This window comes from Felis catus, chromosome B4 (genome assembly GCF_018350175.1).
Source record: "Felis catus isolate Fca126 chromosome B4, F.catus_Fca126_mat1.0, whole genome shotgun sequence".
Taxonomy (NCBI): Eukaryota; Metazoa; Chordata; class Mammalia; order Carnivora; family Felidae; genus Felis; species Felis catus.
Genome location: NC_058374.1, coordinates 129,992,891 through 130,018,097, shown reverse-complemented (window position 1 = coordinate 130,018,097; position 25,207 = coordinate 129,992,891). Strand labels below are relative to the sequence as shown.

At 43.2% G+C, this 25,207-nt stretch overlaps 1 protein-coding gene across 30 annotated transcripts in view; it reads left to right on the top strand.

Moving 5' to 3' along the window:
- RBFOX2 (RNA binding fox-1 homolog 2) overlaps positions 1 to 25,207 on the top strand; it is a 289,113-nt gene that overhangs the window by 211,344 nt on the left and 52,562 nt on the right. For 29 of the 30 annotated variants that reach the window (XM_045062307.1, XM_023257438.2, XM_023257437.2 and 26 more), the window contains one exon: positions 12,523 to 12,747. In XM_045062307.1, coding sequence (XP_044918242.1) covers positions 12,523 to 12,747 — 225 coding nt within the window. Of the gene's footprint in view, positions 1 to 3,124; positions 3,130 to 12,522; positions 12,748 to 25,207 lie in introns of all 30 variants that reach the window. The other variant, XM_019835488.3, reaches the window with a different exon arrangement.

Genomic DNA, 25,207 nt, shown 5'->3' with positions numbered 1-25,207 from the left:
TATTTTGATGGCTCTTCATTACCAAGGAATACTAGTTAAAACCGTCCGTACCGAACAGATTTGGGTATTGGGATACTCACTATAGAGCAAAACATCAGAAAGGATAAGGGAGAGGTTCCAAGTAGGCCTTTTAGACCGGGAACATGATTAACTCAACCAGCAGAAATAAGAAAAGCCCGTAATAAACTCACTTTTTAGACACACAGAATTTGCAGTGTAAGTGGGACACGGAGGGCGGAAGGATGGGATCTGAGGAGGAAGAGTGCCCCCCGGAAGAACCGGATGCAGGGTACGATCGAGTCGGACGTCTGGCACTGTATTCATAGTTTCACTTACTCTCTTTGCATCTGTGCCACAGCCTCTATGGTAAACAGTCCGTTTTGCAGCTAAAGAAGCAGGCTAGAAAGTCTTGCGTAATTCGTCCGTACCTGGTAATGGTATGATTGGGATTTTAACTCAGGTCTGTCTTTCAGGCTCACGCTCTTTTTTGTTTTTACTCTGCATCCCATGAAAGCATGGGAGAGAGGACATGGTTGAACCCAAAAATATTTGGAAGTCACCCGTAGGTAGGTAGCAATCAAAGCTCTCAGATTGCTGTGGGTGAGGGAATAGACGGATAAAGGGGTTGAGACTTGGCCCCTGGGTTATACACTTTTTCTGTGTGACAGGAACCGTTTGCTGTGATTGTGTGTTTGATTTTAGAATTAAAACATTTAGCAGAGTTCACATTGTATACCAGAAGACCATGTATGGTAATGTATCACCTCTGGTACTCCATGTGATTGAAAGGAGAAAGACGTCATTCTTTTTTTTTTTTTTTCTTAATTTTTTTTTTAAATTAATGTTTCCTCTTTATTTTTCTTTTTTTTTTTTATTTTTTTTTTCAACGTTTATTTATTTTTGGGACAGAGAGAGACAGAGCATGAACGGGGGAGGGGCAGAGAGAGAGAGGGAGACACAGAATCTGAAACAGGCTCCAGGCTCTGAGCCATCAGCCCAGAGCCTGATGCGGGGCTCGAACTCACAGACCGCGAGATCGTGACCTGGCTGAAGTCGGACGCTTAACCGACTGCGCCACCCAGGCGCCCCGTTTCCTCTTTATTTTTGAGAGCAGGGGGCGGGGGGTGGGCGGTAAAGGGCAGAGAGAGAGGGAGATACAGAATCCAAAGCAGGCTCCAGGCTCTGAGCTGTCCACACGGAGCCCTATGTGGGGCTTGAACCCATGAGCCATGAGATCCTGACCTGAGCCGAAGTCGTATATTTAACCGACTGAACCACCCAGGCGTCCTGTGAAAGATGTCCTTCTTAGCTTTTGTGTTTGTGACATTGAAGGAAATCGTGCATCTAAAGCACTAGCACATAAATGTTGATTTCTTTTCTCTCCTAATGGTACTCTACCATTTCTCTCTTCCTACCCCAACATTCTTCTCCAATTTGATATCAACCCAAGACAACATTTGTTTCATTATATGTTGTCCTTCATTAGTTACACTCTCCTCCCCAGCCAAACGAAGCAGTTTGCTACTGTAGCGTGCCTGTGTGTGACTTCCCATCTTAATCCTTTATTTAAAATTTTTATTTATTGCTTAATATTTATTAGGCCCGGTGTGGGATTCTACAGTGTACAAAACAGTCGCCACTCATCATAAAGAAGCTTTTAATAGGAGAGATAAGGCACTTACCGAGATAAGTATAAGGCTTTGAATTTAAATATCTTGTACACATTTGTAGTGCAAGCCAAGTGCTATGGGAATACAGGAGAGGAGGGAAATTCTTCTGACTGGAAATGGGGGTGCAACACTTGCTAAAAGTCTGCTCAGCTGGATCCTGGTCTAGATAGCCGTTGGTCCTTTGTCTTGTGTTAGCCTCACAGTAGATGGCAGTTACGTCTGTGTTGCAGGTGACAAAACCGGGGCTTAGTTTCTTGTTCAAAGCTACACAACTAACAGGTTACCAAGTCAGGATTGAACCCCAGGTTCTCATTTGGCTCTAAACCTTAATCTGTTTCCTTTATACCAGGGGTCCAAAAACTATGGCCTACAGGCGAGACCTGGCCCGCTGCGTGTTTTTGTAAGGCTCGTGAACTAAGAATGATTTTTACATTTTTAAATGGGTAGAAAAAAAAAAGTCAAAAGAAGAAGAATATTTTGAGATGTGAGAATTAGATGAAATTTATGTTTCGGTGCCCATCAGTAAAGTTTTTCTGGAACACAGCCGTACTTGCTCATTTACATACTGTCTACAGCTGCTTTTGCATTGTAACAGTGGAGTCCTGTAGTTAGTTGCATCAGAAATCAGACAGCCTGCAAGGCCTAAAATACTATCTGGCTTTTTATAGAAAAAGTCTGCTGACCCGCGCTTTATGTTGTACTTCCTTTCTAGGGATAGCTTCGTGGAGAAGGGATTATTTGAGGTGATCCTTGATGTCCGGCTACATTTTCATTAGGCATGAATCCTCTTTCTTGGTAGGGGATACCGCATGGGGACCAGCACTGATCCCTGCTATAGCAGTCTGGCTGAGATTTGGGAAAGCACCGTATTTGGGGAATGTAGAAGTCCAGACTCATGGCAACACAGGATTCATGGATGGGAGCTGTGTATGACATGCCTGCGAGAAAGAGGACCCCACTGGAGATACCACATGGCTCAGTGACTAGCAGCACCAGCCCTAGAATTGGTTTGGATCGGAGTCTGCTTATGCCACGTATTAGCTAAGTGGTTTTTTGGTAAAACACTTAACCCTTTTAAACGTTGGTTTCTTGGTCTGCAAAGGAGAATAATGGAAAGATCTCCCTTTTAAAAAAAAATTTTTTTAGTGTTTATTTTTGAGAGAGAGAGCACAAGCGGGGGAGGGCAGAGAGAGAGGGAGACACAGAATCCAAAACAGGCTCTAGGCGCCCAGCTGTCAGCACAGAGCCCGACGCAGGGCTCGATCTCACAGACCGCAAGATCATGACCTGAGCCGAAGTCGGAGGCTCAACTGACTGAGCCACCCAGGCACCCCAGCTTCACATTTTATCTTACCAATTCTTTACAACAAGGTGTGGCACTAACATCGCTATTTTATCAGTGAAGAAACTGGGGGCCGCCGGGGTGGCTCAGTCAGTTAAGCATCCACCTTCAGCTCAGGTGATGATCTCGCAGTTCATGGGTTCGAGCCCCACATCGGGCTCTGTGCTGATAGCTCGGACCCTGCAGCCTGCTTTGGATTCTGTGTCTCCCTCTCTGCCCTTTCCCCGCTCACACTCTGTCTCTCTCTCTTTCAAAAATAAATAAACATTAAGAAAATGTATAAATGAAGAAGCTGAAGCGCAGGGAAGTTAGGTAACAACATATGTAAGTGTTTACAGCTATAGTAAGTGGCAAAGCCGAGATTCAAATTATGTTCTACCCATACACTTCAGCATTGCTCTTGGTAAAATGTGGCTTTTATTGGGTCTCAGGTGGATTTGATAATATTTTAAGTAGTGTTTAAGTAATGGAATAAACAAATTTGTATGGGGGAATAATACATTGAAAACACTGTCATCAGTCACTATATCCCTTACCTTCCTTTCTGGGCATCACCTTGAGCCTTAATCAGAGATGCCACCCTAAAAAGTGTTGAGTCACACTGGCCTGAATTCTATGTGAAATAAAATACTGTTTTCTGTCCTCTTACTATATCTCTCCTTAAACTTTTGTGTAGGTAGTAAAACAACAGTGAGATCGCAGGGTATCGAATTGGGTTGTTGAATGATCATTGAATATGAAATAATGTTATATCCCAAATTTATCTGTTTCACGTAGGTCTCTTCAGGGTTTTTCTTTTTCTTCTTCTCCTTCTTCCTCCTCATCTCCTCCTCCTCCGATTTAAAAATAGCTTTAAAGTATTTTATTTATTTATTTATTTATTTATTTATTTATTTATTTATTTATTTATTTATTTATTTATTTAGAGAGGGAGTGAGTGCACACACAGGGGACGGGCAGAATCCAAGCAGCAGGCTTGGGATTCTCTCTCTGTCTCCCTTTGCCCCTCCCCCACTCACACTTTCTAAATAAATAAACAGCTTTTAGAAAATAAAAATAACTTTAGAAAAGCAGCTTTGTCACTCATTTGTGTCTTCTTACTTTTTAAACCAGAGCGTTAGAAATGCAGGTAGCTTTGTTTGAAAATTTGGAAGATCTCACTTTTTAGTATTGTTGTAAATTATGTTGCTGATGGGAAGGCCAGTTAACCAAAGAATTGCTTTGTTTATAATTTCCTGTCCATTCCTGTACTAAATTCATGTGGATATTAGGAGGATTCGATGTAACCTGTTCTTTCTGTCCTCACGGTTAGCTTTCTACAAACTGGGGCCCACTCTTCATCTTGGATGTTCGGTTTTATTATTCTGCTCATGCAAACCCCTTAAGTAAGAGTAGCGCCGTGAGGCTCAATGCCAGACGTCGTTCTCGGTGCTGGGGATGCATTGGTGGGCCGAACAGGCAAAACCTCTCACTTACGTTCCAACAGAGGAGACGAAATAAATGCAGTATTATTATAGATGAGAAGACAGTAATCGGGGTCGAGAGTTTCAATAGAGCGGTCAGGAAAGCTGACATTGGAGCATGGACGTGAGGGAGGTGTGAAATCAGCAGACTGGAATACCCGCGGCACACAGAACAGCGAATCCTGAAGTTGCGTGCTCCGCTTGGTGGGCCGGCAGACCTGCTCTCAGGGAACTTGCGTTACCCTGGGAGACAGTGCGAAGGACTGAAAGGGAGTACAGTTTGTTTTTTCTTCTCATCTTTCACAAAAGTCAGAATTTATATTCTAGGGAAGAAAGGGGCTTTAAAATTAAATCTTTATTAGATTCTTGTTAAGTGAGATAGAAACCTGACTTGCATATAGTACTCTTTGTTGTCTGTCAGTCTTGTGAAAGGGAAAATTTATAGACTGCCACATGAGGGAGAAGAGAAATCATGTCTAGTTTTGTAGAGCGTAAGAGTTAATAATTCATTTTCTCAGCTGACATACACCTAAGCCTATGATTAGCCGATGATTTTAAAAACAAAACATTTTCATATTAAACATAGAGGTAAATTCTTGCCTAGAAATGATCATGTGAACTATTATCTCATAGTTTGCCCAGAGGCCAAAGTACTTCGCTTTTGAACTTATAACCTTGGAATATAGCCTGGAAATTTAATAGAAATCTGAAACCATTTAACATTTATAGTAGTAGTAGTAATAAATACTTGGGGAGACTTTCAGACGTTGTAGAGTGTATGAAATAAAACGCAGAATCACTCCTATTCCAATTTCATTCCCTTAGCATATAAACCTAATGTGTTTTTCTTTCCACAAAAATAAAAGACCTTCCTATAAGGAGCAAAATAATCTACTGAGAGTTTCTTTTCGACCCTTTAGCAAAGACTTACATTTCCCCTTTTTTCAGGAAACCGCTCAGCCTCCGCCTGCCTCGTATTTCTTTGAAACACATAGCGCCAAGGGTGCACGTAGATCCTATAAAACGTTTTTACCTTTCTTCCCCTAGCCCCCACTGCTAATCGATGTGGCTATTCAGTTGACTGGGCCAGCTTTGTAAGGCCTGCCCCCGTGGGAGAGTCAATACTGTGAACTGGTGTGCGGGTACCTCACTCCCAGCAGGGCTGGGGGGGGTGGAGACTGGAGGCCAGAGCAGGTGAGTCTACAAGGAGCTACCTCTGAGCGAGGAAAGCGAGTCCCCTTTGCCATGTTAATCATAACCGGGAGACTGTCTTTTAGCCTTACCGATTATTGAGTAGACCCTTCTTGCATACGGTAAGATTGTATTTATGCCTGGAGTTGGAGTGTAGATCTACAGACACCTTTGGTGGTCTTCACTCTCTTACGTTCACCAGTCTACCTGAATGTGAATTTGTGTCTTTCATATCTGACTTTAGGCCAGTACATCCTATGAGGGCTTCTGAAGCAGCATGCTTCCTGGGCGTCTGGGCGGCTCAGTCGGTTAAGCGTCCGACTTTGGCTCCGGTCATGATCTCGCAGTTCAGGCGTTCGAGCCCCGTGTCGGGCCCTGCGCTGACAGCTCAGAGCCTGGAGCCTGCTTCGGATTCTGTGTCTCCCCTTCTCTCTGCCCCTCCCCTGCTTGCACATGCTCACTCGCTGTCTCTCTCAGAAATAAATTAAAAAATTTAGAAAAAATTGGAAGCAGTGTGCCTCATGCAACGGGCAGGCAGGTGGGTAGGTGGATATGGATACGGCCCTGTGGAACTTGACGAAGGGAGAGGGTTATTTTATTTCTCTCTTCGGACACCCAGGAGAGCTGAGGAGAAGTGGTGTATAATACCCCAGCCTAGATAGAAATAATGAAAAGAACTTCTATGGTGATGGGTGACAAAGATACACCTTTTCCCTGAAAAATTATAGGTAAAAATTCAAGGTTTTTCTAGCATAATTTCTAAAAACTAAACAAAGGGAAGATTTTTACGTAAAGCACTCCTTAATACCACTTAGAAATTGTTCTTGGACACTGGAGACAGCTGAATTTTGATGCCTTATAACTTTGAAGTGAAAGACCGTGATACATTTTTGTCTCTAGATAATGTCACTACCATTTTCTTGAGGATAGCACAGTAATTCAGTGCTTTAGCATTTCGGCTTCCTCTTACTGATTCCATTTTTCATGTCATTCTCTTTTATATTAAAAAAAACGGGGCACCTGGGTGGCTCAGTCGGTTGAGCGTCCGGCTTCGGCTCAGGTCATGATCTCACGGTCCGTGAGGGCTGTGAGTTCGAGCCCCGCGTCGGGCTCTGTGCTGACAGCTCGGAGCCTGGAGCCTACTTTGGATTCTGTGTCTCCCTCTCTCTCTCCCCACCTCACCCCCTCACATTCTGTCTCTCTCTCTCTCTGTCAAAAATAAATAAACATTAAAAAAAAAAAGTTAAAAAAGAAGACTTTTGTAGGCTTCATTACAAATGTAATACCTGTTTATTATCAGGAGCCTGAGGAGATTTGGGGTAGATATGCTTCCTGTTTTGAAGATGATGATGATTTCATGGGTGCACTTGGGTTGTAATTGTCAAGGCTCACAGTACAAATAAGTAGATGCGGTTTGTTGTGTATGTCACTTACACCTCAATAAAACTGTTCAGTTTTTTTTTTTTATTGATTAGATGACTAATCAAAATTGGACTTGTTTTGCTGTTACTATGTGTTTCCATTTGTTAGTGAAATTGAACATTTTGATGGTACCAGTCATTTGCAATTGAACATTTCATCTTCTGCGAACTGTTCAGGTATATTCTTTGCCTCATTTTCTGTTGTCAGGTGTGTTTGTGAATTTGTGTAGCCTACTCTTACGTTAGTGATGACAACCCATTGTCTGTCTCGTCTGTGGCACTTCTTTTCTCCCTGGTTGGTTTTCCTTTTGACTTTATTTTTTTAATTTTTTTTTTCAACGTTTATTTATTTTTGGGACAGAGAGAGACAGAGCATGAACGGGGGAGGGGCAGAGAGAGAGGGAGACATAGAATCGGAAACAGGCTCCAGGCTCTGAGCCATCAGCCCAGAGCCCAACGCGGGGCTCGAACCCACGGACCGCCAGATCGTGACCTGGCTGAAGTCGGACGCTTAACCGACTGCGCCACCCAGGCACCCCTCCTTTTGACTTTAAAGCCCATTTCTCCCCCATTCCCTTCTCCTTTCCTTCCTAACTTACACAGCCACATGTCTTTTTTTTTTTCCCCTTCCTAGTTTTTAGGTTTCCTGCCTTATTTAAGAATCCCCCAGACCCCAGTTATGCTCTCAAGTTTTCTTGTATTTGTATAGTTTTCCTTGTTCTCTTAGATTTTATTCCTTCTCGAATTTTTCTGGTATGGACTAGGCACCGTGAAGTGCTCATTTGGATAGCCAACTTTTACAAATACTATGTGGTAACTAAACCGTTTTCCCCCAACCAGAGTGAAGTGCTACTTTTCTCTTCTGTTAATTTCCTGTAGAAACTTGAATCTGTTTTAGGATTATCATGTTCTGTTAATCACTGTGTATATTCTTACTGTTGTTTCTTTTTTAAGTTTTGTTTGTTTATTGGGGGGGCGGGGGAGGGAGAGAAAGAATCCCAAGCAGGCCCTGCGCTGTCAGCCCAGAGCCCCATGCAGGGCTCACTCTCACAAACATGAGATCATGAACTGAACTGATATTGAGTCAGGTGCTTAACCAACTGAGCCTCCGCCTCCCCGCCAGGCGCCCCCATAGTGTTGAGCCACAGTGGCTTTATGGCAAGTCCGAACATACTGACAGAACATGCCTCACTTCATGGTTTTTCCTTTTCTAAACTTTCCTAGGAGTGTTTCACGTACCAAATAGAAAAGTATTTAGGCCTGTTTTCTTCCCTAGACACCATTTGCTTCTGATTAAAAGTGGCATTAGGTATACATTTTATTTTGGCAAGGATTAACATTTTTATATTAAGCATTCCTCCAGAAACAAAATGTATCTTTCTATTTATTCAGGCCTTGTTTTGCATCCTACATCGTGTGTTCTATACTACACATTTTGTTGCTCTTTTGAATAACTGGCCACTGCTGGTTTTAAAATAGTTATGCATAAATGTGACAAAATTTTGTTATTAGGTCTGCTGGTTTGTAGTTAGTTCTTTTGGTGTTTCTAAGTATATAGTTACATTTGTAAGGGTAACTTGTCTCTGTATTATCTTGATCTCCATTTTGTACTTGCTTTTATATATAGAAGGAATAATAGTGACAGCGCAGTTATCTGTGATTTCTAATAATGACTGGTATTTCACAGTTTAATGTGATGTTTGCTGGGGCGCCTGAGTGGCTCAGTCGGTTAAGCATCTGACTCTTGATTTCAGCTCAGGTCCCATTCTCACTGTTGAGCCCTGCACTGGGTTCCATGCTCAGCATGGAGCCTGCTTAAGGTTCTTTCTCTCCTTCTCTCTGCCTCTCCCTCACTCATGCTGTCTCACTCTCGAAATAAGTACACATTAAAAATTATTGGGGCGCCTGGGTGGCTCAGTCGGTTAAGCGGCCGACTTCGGCTCAGGTCATGATCTCACGGTCCGTGAGTTTGAGCCCCTTGTCCGGCCCTGTGTTGACAGCTCAGAGCCTGGAGCCCATTTCAGATTCTGTGTCTCCCTCTCTCTCTGACCCTCCCCTGCTCATGCTCTGTCTCTCTCTGTCTCAAAAATAAATAAACGTTAAAAAAAAAATTTTTTTTTTAAATTATATGTGTGTGTGTGTGTGTGTGTATGTAATATGTAATGTTTGCCGGTGGTTTTTTATGTCTTGTTTTTCCTTTGTTACAATTAACAAATGTGATAACATTCTTAGCAAGTGTTCTGTTTAATGAATTTTAACAATTTGGGACCACCATCCTTAATAAGAAATAAAACCTTTCCATCATCTTAGAATGTTCCATAGTACTAGATGTCCATCAACACTCTCCCCACCCCCCCACCCTCCCCACGCCCCCACCAAGAAAAGAGAAAACTAGTTTCTCGCTTCTGTTATGATAGATTTATGTCTCATTCAGCAGGGCCCTTCAGGTCCATCCCTGCTGTAGGTAGTTCATTCTTTTTGTGTTGTGTAACATTCCATTTTATGAATCAACCACAGTTTATCCATTTTCCTATTGATTTCAAGACAGTCATTTTTCAGTTTGGGGCTATTATGAATAAAGCTTCCATGAACATACTTGTGCGAGTGTTTTTGTACACACATGCTTTTATTTCCTTTGGGTAAATACAAGAAGCATTTTAACTTTATAAAAAAGTAGAACCGCAAAACAGTTCTACCAAGCGGATGTACTGTTTTACACTTTGGCAAGCGGCATATGAAAGTTCTCGTGGTTCCACACCCTTATCAACGTTCCGTGTTTTCAGTGGGCACGAAATGCTAGCTCAGGTTTTTTTGTTTTTAAAGGTTACTTATTTTGGGAGGGAGACGGAGAGAGCACACGCAGGGGAGGGGCAGAGAAAGAGGGAAAGAGAGAATCCCAAGCAGGCCCTGCATTGTCAGCACAGAACCTGATGCAGGGCTCGATTCCACGAACCGATCCCGTGAACCGCAAGGTCATGACCTGAGCCAAGATCAAGAGTGAGATACTTAACCGACTGAGCCACCCAGGTGCCGCCTGTTTGGTTTTAATTTCAGATCCCTGATGACTACTGCTGTTGAGCCGCACATTCATGTATTTTCTGCCCATCGGGATATCTTTTTGTGGGAAGTTGTCTGTTAAAGTCACTAACCCATCTTCAAAAATATGCTTTGTTGTTTTTGTTACAATTTGTAACAGTTCTTTGTAGATTCTGCATAGGTGTTCTTTGCCAGATAATTGAGTGTATTGCGAATGCTGCCCCCCAGTCTACATCTTGTCTCTTTATTATCTTAGTGGTACCTTTCAAAGGAGCAAGAAGTTTTAAATTTTCAATGGAGTTCAGTGTATCTATTTTTTCTTCAGTAATTCTTGTTTTTTATGACCCAAGAAGTTTTTGTTCATTGCAAAGCTGTGAAGATTATCCTCTTTTTTTTCCCTGGAAGTTTTAAAACACTCACATATAGGTTTGTTATCTCTTTCAAGTTAACTTTTGTATACATGGGATGCGTTGAGGTTCTGTTTTGTTTTCTTTTGTTTTCCCCCCATTGGGTATTCAACTTTTTTTATTTGTGAAAAAGACTTCCCTTTCTCCCACTGAATTGACTTGATGCCTTAATACTGACTGTACTATTCTCTTCTGTTTCATTCATTGATGTGGGGGCTTGGGGCGCACTGATGCGAGTTTGTGGGATTTGGGGTACATGGTCATCTTAAGACTGCCAAGCTTTCCAATCCATGGTCATGTATTTTTCCATTTATCTTTGTACATTTGTTCTGTTGGATTTTGCAGAAGAACTTAATGTAGCAACGATGGCTGAACCTTTCTTTAAAAATAGCGTGAGATCTTTCTGCAGCTTTGGATTCATTTTGTGGGAGATATAGTATGAGTTTAATGGCCATCAGGTTAATGTCAAAAGCCTGCGATAATGTTTAGAAAAGGATGCTGAAAGTTTCAGTTTCCTACAGCTCTCCGTGGGTAGAGAATCATCTCTTGAACTGAGGGGAAAGAAGGATAGTTGGGACTGAGACAGAAGGAGGAATAATTGCTCCCTTGCTTGATGGAAATGATGCTCACAAGCAGGAGGAAACCAAATGACATAAACCCAGGTTTTCTTTGATTGCCTAATGATATGATGTTTAAAATACGGTGGGGAAGGGGGGAGCCTATCAAAGTGCTGACACGTTGAAGCATTTGTCCATCTCTGCCAGCCACTTACAGGAGAGTGGCCTAAGACTTTGCAGACTTGTGTATCTTCAGTAAAAAAAAAAAAAAAAAAAAAAAAAGGCTTTGCTTTTGATGGAATGAAATGGGAGGTCAAGGGGGTGGGGAGGATGGGTCCTTCGCAAAATTTGTTCTACAAGATCCAGACTTTTTTATATCTGAACTTAGAACAGAAGTGAGAGAGGGGCCATAGCGCCAAAATAGCCCCTTCTAACAATTCCCTGTAGTTCCTGCATACTTGATTGATATTTCAGATACCACACTGAATTCTAGGTAAGCATCTGGGAAAGGTTATCACATGGAGAGGTTTCTTGGTGTACTGTTACCCTTAGCTGGCAGTGATTATGAAGAACTCTTAATTTTTTTTGTCTGGGGATTTTTTTTTCTATCTCTAGTGTTTATAATTTAAGGAACCTTTATTTTAGACTATTAACCTAGTAGCCAAGACTTAAATAAATCCCTGTCTTGAAATACAAACAGTATTTTTTTTAATAATATACTTTCCTCTGAACTCTGCGCTCTTAAAACCTAGAGACCTATGTTGTCTGGTTTTGAGAATTTAACTAATAATGTCACCCTGCCTATTGCTATGAATTGTAATTGAACGAAGTTGGTTTGTTTTCCTCTGAGAATCACTGTAAAGGGACAGAGAGTGTCCTGAAGAAAATACTAATGGCCCAAACTGAGTTCAACTCTTACACCTTTTCTTGTGTGAGAAATTTCCTGGCATTTTTAAAAACTTGGTTTCAAGGAAATTTTTTGACTCTTTGGTAACTAATCAACTTTAATATGGTCACGGGCCTGTTTGGGAATCACAGATTCGCCAAAGTGGGGTGTATGTGTCTCCATGCATACGTCTCTGTAGGAGTGCAGAGAGAATATTCAGAGAATTTTGTACTCACCTTAGAAATAATCACATAATGATGGGGCGCCTGGGTGGCTCAGTCGGTTAAGCGTCCGACTTCGGCTCAGGTCATGATCTCATGGTTTGTGGGTTCGAGCCCCCGTCGGGCTCCGTGCTGACAGCTAAGAGCGTGGAGCCTGCTTCGGATTCTGTGTCTCCCTCTCTCTCTGCACCTACCCCACTCACGCTCTATCTCCATCTCTCAAAAATGAATAAACGTTAAAAAAAAAAAATTAAAAAAAAAAAGAATCATGTAATGAGAATTTAGAGTCACTTTTTCTCCTTATTTTCTCTTCCCCTGTTCGTTTCAGGGTAACCAGGAGCCGACAACAACTCCTGACGCAATGGTTCAGCCTTTTACTACCATCCCGTTTCCGCCACCTCCCCAGAATGGAATTCCCACAGAATACGGAGTGCCACACACTCAGGACTATGCCGGCCAGACCAGTGAGCATAACCTGACGCTGTACGGGAGCACGCAAGCCCACGGGGAGCAGAGCAGCAGCTCCCCCAGCACACAGAATGGATCTCTCACGGTAAGGGAGCTCTGAGCGGGGAGGGAGGAGGGCCTGTCAGGTTGCAATCCTCGCCTGCATCGCCGGGCCAGCAAACCCTTTGCGTTAAGGCAGCGTCTGCCTGACACTACACGGCATTTATGCAATTTCACTCCTACCCCCTGCACCGTAACTAGAAGGTGAGGACTTAGAATCCTAGCTCGCAGCCACTGCCCAGGAGCTTACGGTCAAGAGACAGGACAGACAACACAGCAAGACGAGGGCACAACGAGGGGGGCGCTGCTCTGGTCAGGTTCGCCCATTCGCTTCAGTTCGCCTTGCGGCCCCCTGCCCCCCATGTGGTACCACACGGTCTCTCGGCAGCTCTGTTCTGCACGGGGCCACCTCCCGCTTCCTGGAGATGCTCGCTAGGCTCTTGGCTCTCCAGACACCCCCTGTTGCCCTCCTACCCCCCGGAGGTCCTGTCTCAGTCCCCTCTGCTGCTGGCAGCTTCTCTTTCTCTGTTCGATTTTGAGATGTTACAGCACTCCAGGCCTGGATCCTAGGACCCCCGTCCTCTTATTTTGTGTCTTCTCTCTCTATATGATTATGCTACTAGATTCATCTTGCTGTTCAAGCAACACCCATGAGTCTTCCCTGTTTCTTTCTTTCACGTCTCCATCCAGTCCGTCTGCAGGTCTCGGAAACCGTAACTCGAAGCATTCTCTTACTTCAGCCTCTTGTCTTTAACTTAGTACCTTAACTGGAGAATGTGTGTGATAGCAGCTCTTATGCCAGGTTTGAGGCGGGCCCTACTTAGCAGTACAATTTTACTTAATCTCTTTCTGCTTTGGCTTTCTCAGTGATGACAAGTACGTATCTGTACCTGGAAAATGAAGACAGTAGTACCTACCTCAGAATGGCCGTTAGATTTAAAAGAATTTAATTCACGTAAGGTATCTTCATTGCCCCCACACTATTCCCGACCTCATCACATATTCCCTGTGTCACTGCTCCCTAACTAACTTCTCCCTTTGCCACATCACAGCCAGCATAGTGCTTTGTTTTCTAATGCAAATAGTGTTATTTTCCAACTTAACTCTAACAGTTCCCTAACATACTTAGAATAAAATCCACACTCTGTACTTTGTTTACTAATCCCTGGCCCTAGCCTGGCTCTTTGACTTCGCCTCTTAACCACTAACTTCCTAAAGTAAAAGAAATGTCAGAAATTAACCAGGAGATATATATCAGATATATATCAACATACAGGAAGGAAGTCTTATTGTCTGTGGCATTATGTCGTCTGTCTCCAAAGATAAAAATGTTCTATATCCTAGATAGAAATATCTATGTCGAATTTTTACATTTCTTTTTGCCCTTCCTGTTTCAGATTATCAGGAGACCTTTATTCAGCCTTTAAACCACTTGATATGATTTACTTCCCAATAAAGAACCTTAGAATGGAAGCTTTTGTTGCGTACGGATGGATTTCACCTTCAAATTCTATTTCCCTTTATTAGCTGTTAGACCGCAAAGAAACCCATTCTTTCCTTGAAAACATGTTGTCTTTTTAGTGTTGATCAGTTATATATAAGCACATAATTTTATACTTCATAAGTAATGGACTGTAGTGACAATTTATTTGAGAGGTATAAGCATGATGGGTAACAAATGAGGATTCCATAGCGTTTGTTCTGGAATTGTGAATATACCAGCCACTGTATTGGCCACATTTCCAAATCATTTTCAAATGATGATGAACTCACAGACTTACCAGAACAACTGTGCAAAGAAGAAATAAAATATAAACGTGAGGCTTTATCAAGGTATTTTAATTACTGAATCTGTTTTTTACTAGTTACCTGTCCTTTTTCTCTTTTTACTTTTATTTTCTATTGTGAGTCAAGCCAATTTTAGTAATTTGTGACTTTCTAGGAATTTTTCTTTTTCATCTAAATTGTCTATTTTGTTGGATATAATATATATATATAATTATAATCTATAGATTTCTAAATATATGGTTTAATTATAATATAATTTATAAAAATCCATATGATCCTTTTTAATTTCTATAGCATCTGTACTGATATCCCTTCTCTCATTCTTGATTTTGATAATTGTGGCTCCTCTCTTTTTCTTGGTCAGTCTAGCTAAGGTTTATTAATTTTGCAGATCTTTCCAGAAAACCATCTTTTGATTTCATTGATTTTTTTAAATCTATTGTCTTTCTCTTTGATATTTCATTGATATCCATTCTGATCTTCATTATTTCCTTCCTCCTACTAGCTTTGAGTTTGATTTGGTCTTGGTTTTTATTATTTTAAAAAATTTGTAATGTTTATTCATTTTTGAGAGAGAGACAGAGAGAGACAGAGAGACAGAGTGCTAGTGGGGGAGGAGCAGAGAGAGAGGGAGACAGAACCCGAAGCAGGATTGAACAATCCTGACACAGGCTTGAATTCGCAAACCGCGAGATCACGACCCGAGCCGAAGTCGGACACTTAGCCGACTGAGCCACCCTGGAGCCCCTGCTCTTGGTTTTTCTAAGCCTGTTGAGTTGTAGCCTTAGAGCACTGATTAATTTTTTTTTCCTTTCTAATATGTGTTTAAAGCTATATATTTCCCCTTAAGTTTCCCTAAAATGTGATATATTGTGTTTTTGTTTTCATTTATTTTTTAAAAAGATTCTTAAATTTTTTTCCTTATGATTTCTTCTTTGATCCTGGGTTACATGGAAGTGTGTTGTTTAATTTCCAAATACTTGAGGATTTACTAACTTTTTTTGTTGATTTGTAATTTAATCCCATTGTGGTCACAGAGCATCATAACTTTGTATGATTCAGTTTTTTAAAACTTACTGAGACTTGTGTTATTAAGACAGTCTGTCCTACAGACTGTTTCTAACCAGTTGGCCCTTTTATCAATAAGAAATGTCCCTATTTGTCTCTGCCATTATCTGTTAGGTCTGTTTTGTCTGATACTAATATAATCACTTCATTTCTCTTACCATTACTATTTGCGTGACATCTTTTCCCTTCATTTTGTCTCACACTCTTTGACTCTAAGGTGTGTCTCTTGTAAAAAAAACATACAACTGGATCTCACTTAAACAATCTGAAAATTACTGCCTTTTTTTATTAGAGTAGTCTATTTATATTTAAAGTAATTGTTAATATGGGTGGATTTATGTGTGCCATTTAAACTACTTGTTTTATGGCTCATGTCTTTTATTGTTCCTCTGTTCCTTCTTTCCTGATTTCTGTTAAGTAATCAATTGTACCTTTTAAACCCCTTTGTGATTTTTAAATTATTTGTGTTATTTTTATATTTTCTTAGTTCTTGATCAAGGATTACGTCTTCAACTTATAACTGACTGATGCACTTGCTTGCTTGCGATTTGTTTGCTTACTTGCCGACGTGCGCCCACGTGCTCGTGCGTGTGTGTGTGTGTGTGTGTGTGTGTCTTTGATAAAATATAGCAGCTTCGGTCCTGATATAGCTTCATTCCTCACCATTTTGTGCTGTTATCCTCATATATTTTATACATATGAGTCCAGTTGTATGTTTTTTACAGGAGGCTCACCTTAGATTTAAGAGTTTGAGATAAATGAAGGAAAAAGATGTCCTACTAATAGTAAGCCTAAGAGAGCTGAGGTGGTTGGTTATATTAATATCAGACAAAATAGATGAGACAAGAAATATTGGTGGAGACAAATATATATTAGAAACGCAACAAAGGGTGCCTGTGTGGCTCAGTCGGTTGAGCGTTTGACTCATGATTTCGGCTCAGGCCACGATCCCAGGGTTGTGGGATCAACCCCACATTGCTCCGTGCTGAGTGTAGAGCCTCCTTGAGATGTTCTCTGTCACTCTCTCCCTCCGCCCCTCTCCCCTGCTCATGCTCTCGCTCTCTCTCTAAAAGAAAAAGAAATGCAGAAATACAGTATTGTAATTATTACTTTAAAGAATTTGTATTTTCAGAAAGTTACCATTTCTGGTGATCTTCCTATCGTCCTATATAGATTTGAGTTACAGTCTGATATCGTTTCCTTTCAGCCCATAGGACGTCGTCTAGTATTTTTTGTAGACTAGGTCTGTTTGAAACAAATTTTCTGTTTTTGTTTATCTGGGAATGTCTCTATTTTGTCTTCAGTTTTGAAGGCTAGCTCTGCTCGCTGTAGAATTCTTGGTTGACCATTTCTCCACCACTCCCCAGCACTTGAAAATCTGTTGTGCCACTGCCTTCCCACCTCTGACAAGAGCCAGCTGATTCTGATGAGAAGTCAGCTATTAATCCTGTTGTGCCCCTTCCAGTGCTGAATTGTTTTTCTCTTGCTGCTTTCACGATCTTTATTTTATCTTTGGCTTTGAGCAGTTTGGCTCTGATGTGCCTAGGGTGGATCTCTTTGTGGTTTTTTTTTTTTTAATTTTTTTAATGTTTATTTATTTTTGAGAGACAGCATGAGCGGGAGAGGGCAGAGAGAGAGAGACAGGGAGCTCCAGAATATGAAGTAAGCTCCAGGCTCCGAGCTGTCAGCACAGAGCCCAACGTGGGGCTCGAACTCACGAGCCATGAGATCATGACCTGAGCCAAAGTCGGACGCTCAACCGACTGAGCCACCCAGGCGCCCCTGGATCTCTTTGTTTTTATCATCCTTGGGATCTATTGAGATTTTTGGATCTGTAGATTAAGATTTTCCACCACATTTGGAAAGTTTTTGAGCATAGTTTCTTCAGCTGTGTGTTCTTTCCCTTCTTCCTCTCTTCCTGGGACTTTCACCACCAATATGTTGGGAACTTTTTGTTCACCCACAGGTTCGGGTTCTGGTTTTTTGTTTGTTTTCAAGGTTTAAAAAAATTTTTTAAACATTTATTCATTCTTGAAAGAGACAGAGAGCAAATGGGGGAGGGGCAGAAAGAGAGAGGGAGACACAGAATCCAAAGCAGGCTCTGGCCCCCAAGCTGTCAGTGCAGAGCCCGACGCGGGGCTCGGAACTCACGGACCGCGATATCATGACCTGAGCTGAAGTTGGCCACTTAACCGATTGAGCCACTCAGGCGCCCCTGTTTGTTTTTAAGTTAAGTCAAAATAGAATCTAAAGTTCTATTCATTTTCCTCCGATCTTTTTTCTTTCTGTTCATAAGATTGGAGAATTTGTGTGGAGGCCTCTTTCGGTCCACTCGTTCTTTGCTCCGCCATACTGCATCTCATCTGTTGAGCATCTCAGTGTATTTTTTACTTCAGTTATTGTACTTTCCAGTTCTGCAGTCCTCATTTGTGATTTCTGCTTCTCCGTAGAGACTGTCACATTTCCTTCAGTTCTCTGAATACGTGTGGAACTGCCACTTTGAAGTCATCCGCTAAATCCCACATCCAGGCCCACTAGCTAGCTACTGCTTGTTTTCTGGAGTCCGAGCCCCACTTTCCTGTGTCTTTACAGGTCTTGTAATTTTTCAGTGAGCGTTAGTAATATATTTCAGCAACTCCGAAGCGTCATTTACGCTGTTGAAAGGTGTAGATGTTCTCATGCGTGTGTGTTTTAAGTAATTTGCCTGAACTTAAACGGTGGAATGTGACTTCTCGGTGGTGTGCAGCCACTGCGGGCTCCGCTTGGCAATTCTCCCTCCCCTTTTCACTCTTTAGCCTGGCTAGGAGTTGCCCGCGAGTCCCCGTAGCTCGGTGGCCGGCCAGTGATTTTGGCAGAGGTGGTGTTTAAGTGCCTCGTGCTTGTACAGCCTCCACCCTCTGTGGACCATCTGTCTGTGGGTTGGGAGGTGCCTTCAGAGGCCAGCCAGTTCTCAGGGCTGTTCGACCTGGTCTCTGCTGCACTGTCTCGTGTCTCCCCTCCTCACGCCTGTAGCTGCGTGGTCAGCCCACATGTGAGGAGAGCGTATCCGGCTCCTGTGCGGTTCTCTGTTTCCAGGATCTCCCCTCCACACCCCTGGCTGCTCCCCCACTCACCTCGATCAGACCACAAGCTCACGCTAGAAGAACTCTGTCCCCTGTTAGATCCCTACCAAACCTGACAGAGCTGTGGGTTTTTACCGCCCCCACCTCCCCACCACCCACTCCCACCGTCACACCGAGTGCCCCACATCGAGTTCACCCCTTCTAGTGCATAGCTACTGGTTTTCATGGCCCCAGCCCTGTACTGATAAAAACTAGTGAAGTTCTCTCCCGCAGAGATTGGGGAGGGTGATTGGGGAGGGGCCAGGGCCGGGGGCAGGTTGGAGTAGCCACTGGCAGGGTCTGTAGCTTCTTGCAGGCCTTACCCTAAGCACTAGCAGTTTTTCAAGAAAAAAAAAGTTTTGTTTGTTTAATTTTAGAGAGAGCACCAGTGGAGGAGAGGGGCAGAGAGAGAGAGAAATCTTAACCAGGCTCCAGGCTCAGCGTGGAGCCTGGCTCAGGGCTTGATCCCATGACCTTAGGATCATGACCTGAGCCAGAATCAAGAGTCAGACTCTCAACCACCTGAGCCACCCAGGCACCCCATTTTTCTTCTTCTTCTTTTTTTTTTAAAGATTTTATTTTATTAAGTAATCTCTGCACCCAGCCTGGAGTTCACACTCACGACCCTGAGATCAGGAGTCTCATGCTGTACCAACTGAGCCAACCCAGGAGGCCCTAACCTTTTCTTTACATAAGAAAAATCTCTATAACTCACTTTTAGCCAAAACCTTGAGAAATGTCTGCTCGTCTTCTTGGAGCCTTAGGTTCCTTCGGGAAAGTGCAGAATTGACCAACCTGACAATTCTCTACACAGCATGAGCTTCGGCCAACTGAAGCCACCCAGGCGCCCCTCAAGAAATTCGTGTGTTTGTTATTCACCTTTGATCGATTTCCAGAATCTGAAATGGCTGTTGGACAGTCTCGTCCCGCTTTCTTACTGTGGTCTTGTTTTGGGGAGAGGAGTTACCGGCCTGTTCACGCTGTCTTGGCCGGCACTGCCCTCGCTGAGTCCTCTCCCGGCAGCTCACAGTTCGTCACCGCACCCCTCCTCACCACTGCCCTGACTGCCACCAGCTCCCGTTGTTTCACGGGCCCGCACTCCAGCTTTCTGACGCCAGTGTGGAGCGCAAGTTCTGTTCCTTAATCCAAACCTATGCGGTTAAGATTTCTGTTTCTCACCCCTAGTAGAAACTATTCACTATATGACTTTGCATTATATCGACTAATTTGAGGTCCTAAAGAAATCCTGAAATAAAGTTAGGAATCCATGTGTAGCGACTGTGAATTGATTGTGCTAAGGAGAAAATGGAAGCTCCTTGAGCCGTTTCTACAGGCACAGATGGCACACGTTCTGTAACTTTAGGAAGTTACTAACAATAAAATGGGAAATTATTAGGAGGCTCTGGCTGAAGATGCTTCTTACATGTTTGGGGTTTTTTTTCCTTTTTTTTTTAATTTTTAAATAAAAATTTTTAAAAAATAAACATTTTTATTATTACTTTTTTTAATGCTTATTTATTTTTGAGAGAGTGCAAGTTGGGGAGGGGCAGAGTGGGGGCCAAAGGATCGAAGTGGCCTCTTGCTGACAGGCTGACCGCAGCGAGCCCAGCGCGGGCAAGATCATGACCTGAGCCCAAAGTGGGACGCTTAACTGACGGAGCCACCCAGGCACCCCGTGGTTAAGTGTACCTTTAAACGGGAGTGTGAATTCACTGCTCTTGAGCCATTTGCCTTTGGAAGTTGTGAATGTGTGGGTGTTCAGGGGATGCGTGTGGAGAGGGAGAGACTGAGCAGAACAGTGCATCATAAAACTTAGATATGACAACATCATAGATTATTCTGTTAAACTTTTACTATCTACTCACACGTTTCTTAAAACGGACCTGGTAGTTCCTGGGGCCAATTAAATTCAAAAGGTAGATAGGAAGCATTGTTATTTAACCACGAACTGATACCTTAAATGTCTATAGCACTTTGTTGAAAAGATTGCTTCCGCAAACAGTATTTTATTGTGGTTCATAAACTAGCCCCTTGTGCATGTGAGGGTTTTACAGTCGGGGAATTCAGAGTCCGTTCTCCCCCCTCGGCCACTTGGATGCCCCATCTCCCACGGTCCTCACAGCAGGCACCCGTGTATCTCTTCCCATTCAGTCCAGGCGTCCGCTCTATTGGGAAGCCTTGGGAAGGCTTGCTTGGTTTTCCTAGGCTAAGCCAAGCGTTTCTTTCATTTAGGCTCACGTCGATTCCTGAGCCGACCGCTTTCCGTGGAACTTACTGTGATGTTTTTTGTTCACTTTCGTCTTCCTAATTAAACTGTAAGGTCTTCAAGTTCATCTTTGCAGTCTCTGACTTATCACAGTGCCTGGCACTTGATAGTTACTCAGTAACACTTTCTCAGGTTGGGGGGGGGGGGCGAGTGGTGGTTAAGGGACATACGGTGTGCCATGGGAGGTCTGAGGAGGGAGACGCTGAGGCTGCTAAGGGTAGGTGGCACTGATCTGGGCCTCGTACTAAGAGTGGTTAGAATTGGAACATGCGCGGGTGATGGTGGGAAGAATTGGGAAAGCCATCTCTCAAAGCAAAGTTAGAGATGGGCAAGATCAAAGTGTCCTTGGATAAAAGCACATGTTTCCATTAGATGAAGCTTTGGGTGTTTGGTGGTTAGAGGAAAATAAGGTGGGAGAAAAAGTCGCTTGAGTACAAATTGGGAAGAGTATTTGAATGCCTGGCTGAGAAACATTATCGAAGGTTCCTGAGCAAGGAAGGGGAAGTGAGCAGAACTGTGCTTCTGGAAGACCCAACTGTTGCATATACCAGATGAGGAGAGAAGCAGGGGACGGGTTAGGAGAGTCTTAAGAGCCTCTGGACTAGGGGCTCCAGGTGTTATGTAGAGGAGGGGTGAATGGAAGAGAAATTGCCAAGGTAGAATACACAGGATTTGACAGCTGATTGAATGAGTAAACAAGGAGAGCGGAGTCAAAGATTGTGTCCTTACTGCAACTGTCTCAAATAAGCCATTTCACCTCCTAGATTTCAGTTTCCTCATCTACCACGTGAAGCCAGTGTTGCCTACCTGACAGTATCGTATTGAAAAGAAATTAGAAGTGCTTTGGAAATTACTAGTGTAAATAGTTCTTTAATTGCTTTTTTTTTTAAACCATCTTTTAAAATCAGTCATTCTTTGGTGGCCTTGATTTGTGCTTTTTATTATTGTGAGCTGCAGCGATACCATCATAGAGACCCCGTTTATGTCAAATAGTTCCATCTTGGTGGCAAGAACCAAAAACAGGACTTCTAGGAAAATGAGAAACAAGCAATGGAATGTGGAATTTTATTTGTAAAATGTACTTCAGAAGTTGATTTTCGCATTGGGCTAGAAGCTTCTTGTGCCCTTAAGACAAGAGCCTGTTTTGACAGTCAGTAGGTCCCATGCCGTGCATTAGCAAAGAGATAGCGGTCAGGGGTCCCTCCTGGGGCTGCAGAGGCCTGATTACCCCCGCGCCTGCCTGCAGAGAAGAAAGGACCTCACTTGCCGTCCCTTTAGATACTCTCCCAAATGCTGGCAGGCACGAATAGCCGAAGTATTTGAAGGAGACAAGCTTTGATGAGGAATCCACAGATGAGGTTTGAATTTGTATATGGACTCTACCTAGCTAGTGGATCGTCCTCTCCTTGAGGACAGGAGTTACTACAAGCTCTCCTCTTATTATTCCCATTGGCATATAATGGATGTTTCATAAGTGTTTTTGTGTGGGGGGCAAAAAAAGCTTACAGAGGCAGTTCAGCATCCGTGCCCGGTTAGTAGGAAATGTTAGTGACATCATTTGAGGTATTTAAACAGCTGCTGATGGCTCTGGGGCAGAGGTGCGAAGGCGCAGCGGAGGGGCCTGCCTTTACACTGTCGCCCATAGGCCCTGCAGCCCTCCTCGGTGGTGAGCCTTGGAGCACACCCGAATTACAGGTAACTAGGACTCCGTGCTTCTCATCACCCCGTTTCTTCGCTTTGTTGCACACCCTTTCTCTGGAGTTGAAGCCAGATTTTCTCTCACCGCTCTCCTATCAGGAGATCAGTCTCCCCATCCTCCACGGAATTAACCACGGACCCCCGTACTTGCAAGTGCCCTGGGGAGGGGTGTCCCGCTACCACATAGCCGAGAAGTGGTAGCCCTTAACGTGGGTCCGTTGGCCCAGATGAGGATTTCTGGAACATAATGGGAAGAATGGGGCCTAGATCTTTGTCTCACGTTGTGCATCGTGGGGCCATGTTACCCTCAGCCTGCAGCGTAGGCATCGTCATTAGCACGTTCTGTTTCCGAGCTAGAGTTAGAAGGCCTGGGACTGAGGAATTTATTCACCCGGCTGTCCACTCTTCCAGGAGAGGCCCTGATGTGGAGCCGACACGAACCATCCACACTTGTCAGTTTAGCAGAGTGGGGGTGCCTGTGAGCCGCTGGGCAGTGGCAGAGCTGGGTCCACGAGCGCGCTGCAGGCTGGCGTGACGATGCAGGAGTTGCTACAGAAAACCACACTCAGAGCCAGGCGTGGATACTCTCCGGCAGAGAAAATTGCCCTTTGGGCCATGACGCCCAAGACACCTTTCAGCACGTTGTTACTGTTGTTAGCCTTGTGATCCATTCATTCATTTGCTATCCTCCCTCCCCCACCAGCAACTAGAACTACACAGAGTTGGGGATGGTGATTCTAGAACGCAGACCGTTACAGCTAGCTAGTGACAGAGCCAGAACTCAGGAAATCTGCTTTCAGTCAAATGCTTTCTTTCTGCTTCCCCATGCAAATTACAAAAAATAAAGGGTGTCCACAGGGATGGTCTTGTTAGCTTCCACTCATTCTTTGACCTTAAGCCTAAGAACTCCAACTAGAACATACAGATTTCTTTCATTCTAAAATGTACATTAGGATATTAAACATTCAGTTAAGGATCAAGGTTTTAATTGAGGTGATCTGTGTGTTCACTGTTTTATGTTATATACAAAATTTTTCTGTAGTTCTTACTCCTGGTTTAAAAACAATAAGTGACTTGTGGTTTTTATTTCACAGGGTGATATCAGTTTATGATGATATTACATGTACAGATGATGCCTTTTGTAATTCCTTTTTTTTTTTTAATTTTTTTTTTCAACGTTTATTTATTTTTGGGACAGAGAGAGACAGAGCATGAACGGGGGAGGGGCAGAGAGAGAGGGAGACACAGAATCGGAAACAGGCTCCAGGCTCTGAGCCATCAGCCCAGAGCCCGACGCGGGGCTCAAACTCCCGGACCGCGAGATCGTGACCTGGCTGAAGTCGGACGCTTAACCGACTGCGCCACCCAGGTGCCCCTGTAATTCCTTTTTTATAGCACTTTGACCCACTGAGAAAAAGGACCTAGATATTTTCTAAAGAAAATTGAATTACTAGTTAACTGGAAAAAAAAAAGAAAAAAAAGCTTTGCTTATATTTAAATGACCAAACGGCACTAGATTTCTCAGAATTTGGATTGTCACAGCAGTATTCTTTTTCTTTTATATTTTTTATAATGTTTTATTTATTTTTGAGAGAGAGAGAGAGAGAGACAGAGTGCAAGTGGAGGAGGGGCAGAGAGAGGGGTTGGCGGGAGACACACAATCCGAAGCAGGCTCCAGGCTCTGAGCTGTCAGCACAGAGCCCAACGCAGGGCTTGAGTGTTGAACTCACGGACCATGAGATCATGACCTGAGCTGAAGTTGGATGCTTAACTGATTAAGCCACCCAGGTGGCGTAATGCCCCTTAAGCATTTCTTTTTAAAATAACGAAATCCAAAAGTAATTTTTCTTGAGTAGGGAATTGCTCTACACAGATGCAATTTCAGTTTTCCGTGCCTTACAAAATTGTGTTTGGTGGTGGCATTAGATAAAATTATTTTGTATTCAACATATGATAAATGGTCCTATTAGCATGTTCGTTTAGCACTGTGAAATACCCGGATTTTCAGTAAATAAGCATATGGGCCAAGATTTCACTTTTTAGAAAAATATTAAATCACGTTAGGGCATTTTACTCTTTAAGAAGGAATTCACCCAGTTTTAACCTATCACATACTCCACCCAGTTTTAACCTATCACATACTCCATTATAAATATTTATAAAAATGCCTTTAATGCTAACAAAACTTGGGACACCTGGGTGGCTCAGTCAGTTGAGTGTCTGTCTCTCGACTTTAGCTCAGGTCATGATCTCACTCATGGTTCATGGTTTTGAGCCCCACGTCAGGCTCTGTGCTGACAGCACGGTGCCTGCTTGGGATTCTCTCCTCCTCTCTCTCTGCTCCTCCCTGCTTGCTCTCTCTCTCTCAAAAGATAAATAAAAGTAAAAAAAAAAAAAAATTGCTAGTGGTGGGTCAACATGGGTTGTAGGCAGTGTAAAATGACATGATGAAAAGTAACCCGGGGCACCTGGGTGGCTCAGTCAGTTAAGCAACTGACTTCGACTCAGGTCGTGATCTCACGGTTCGTGGGTTTGAGCCCCGCATTGGGCTCTGTGCTGACAGCTCGGAGCCTGAAGCCTGCTTT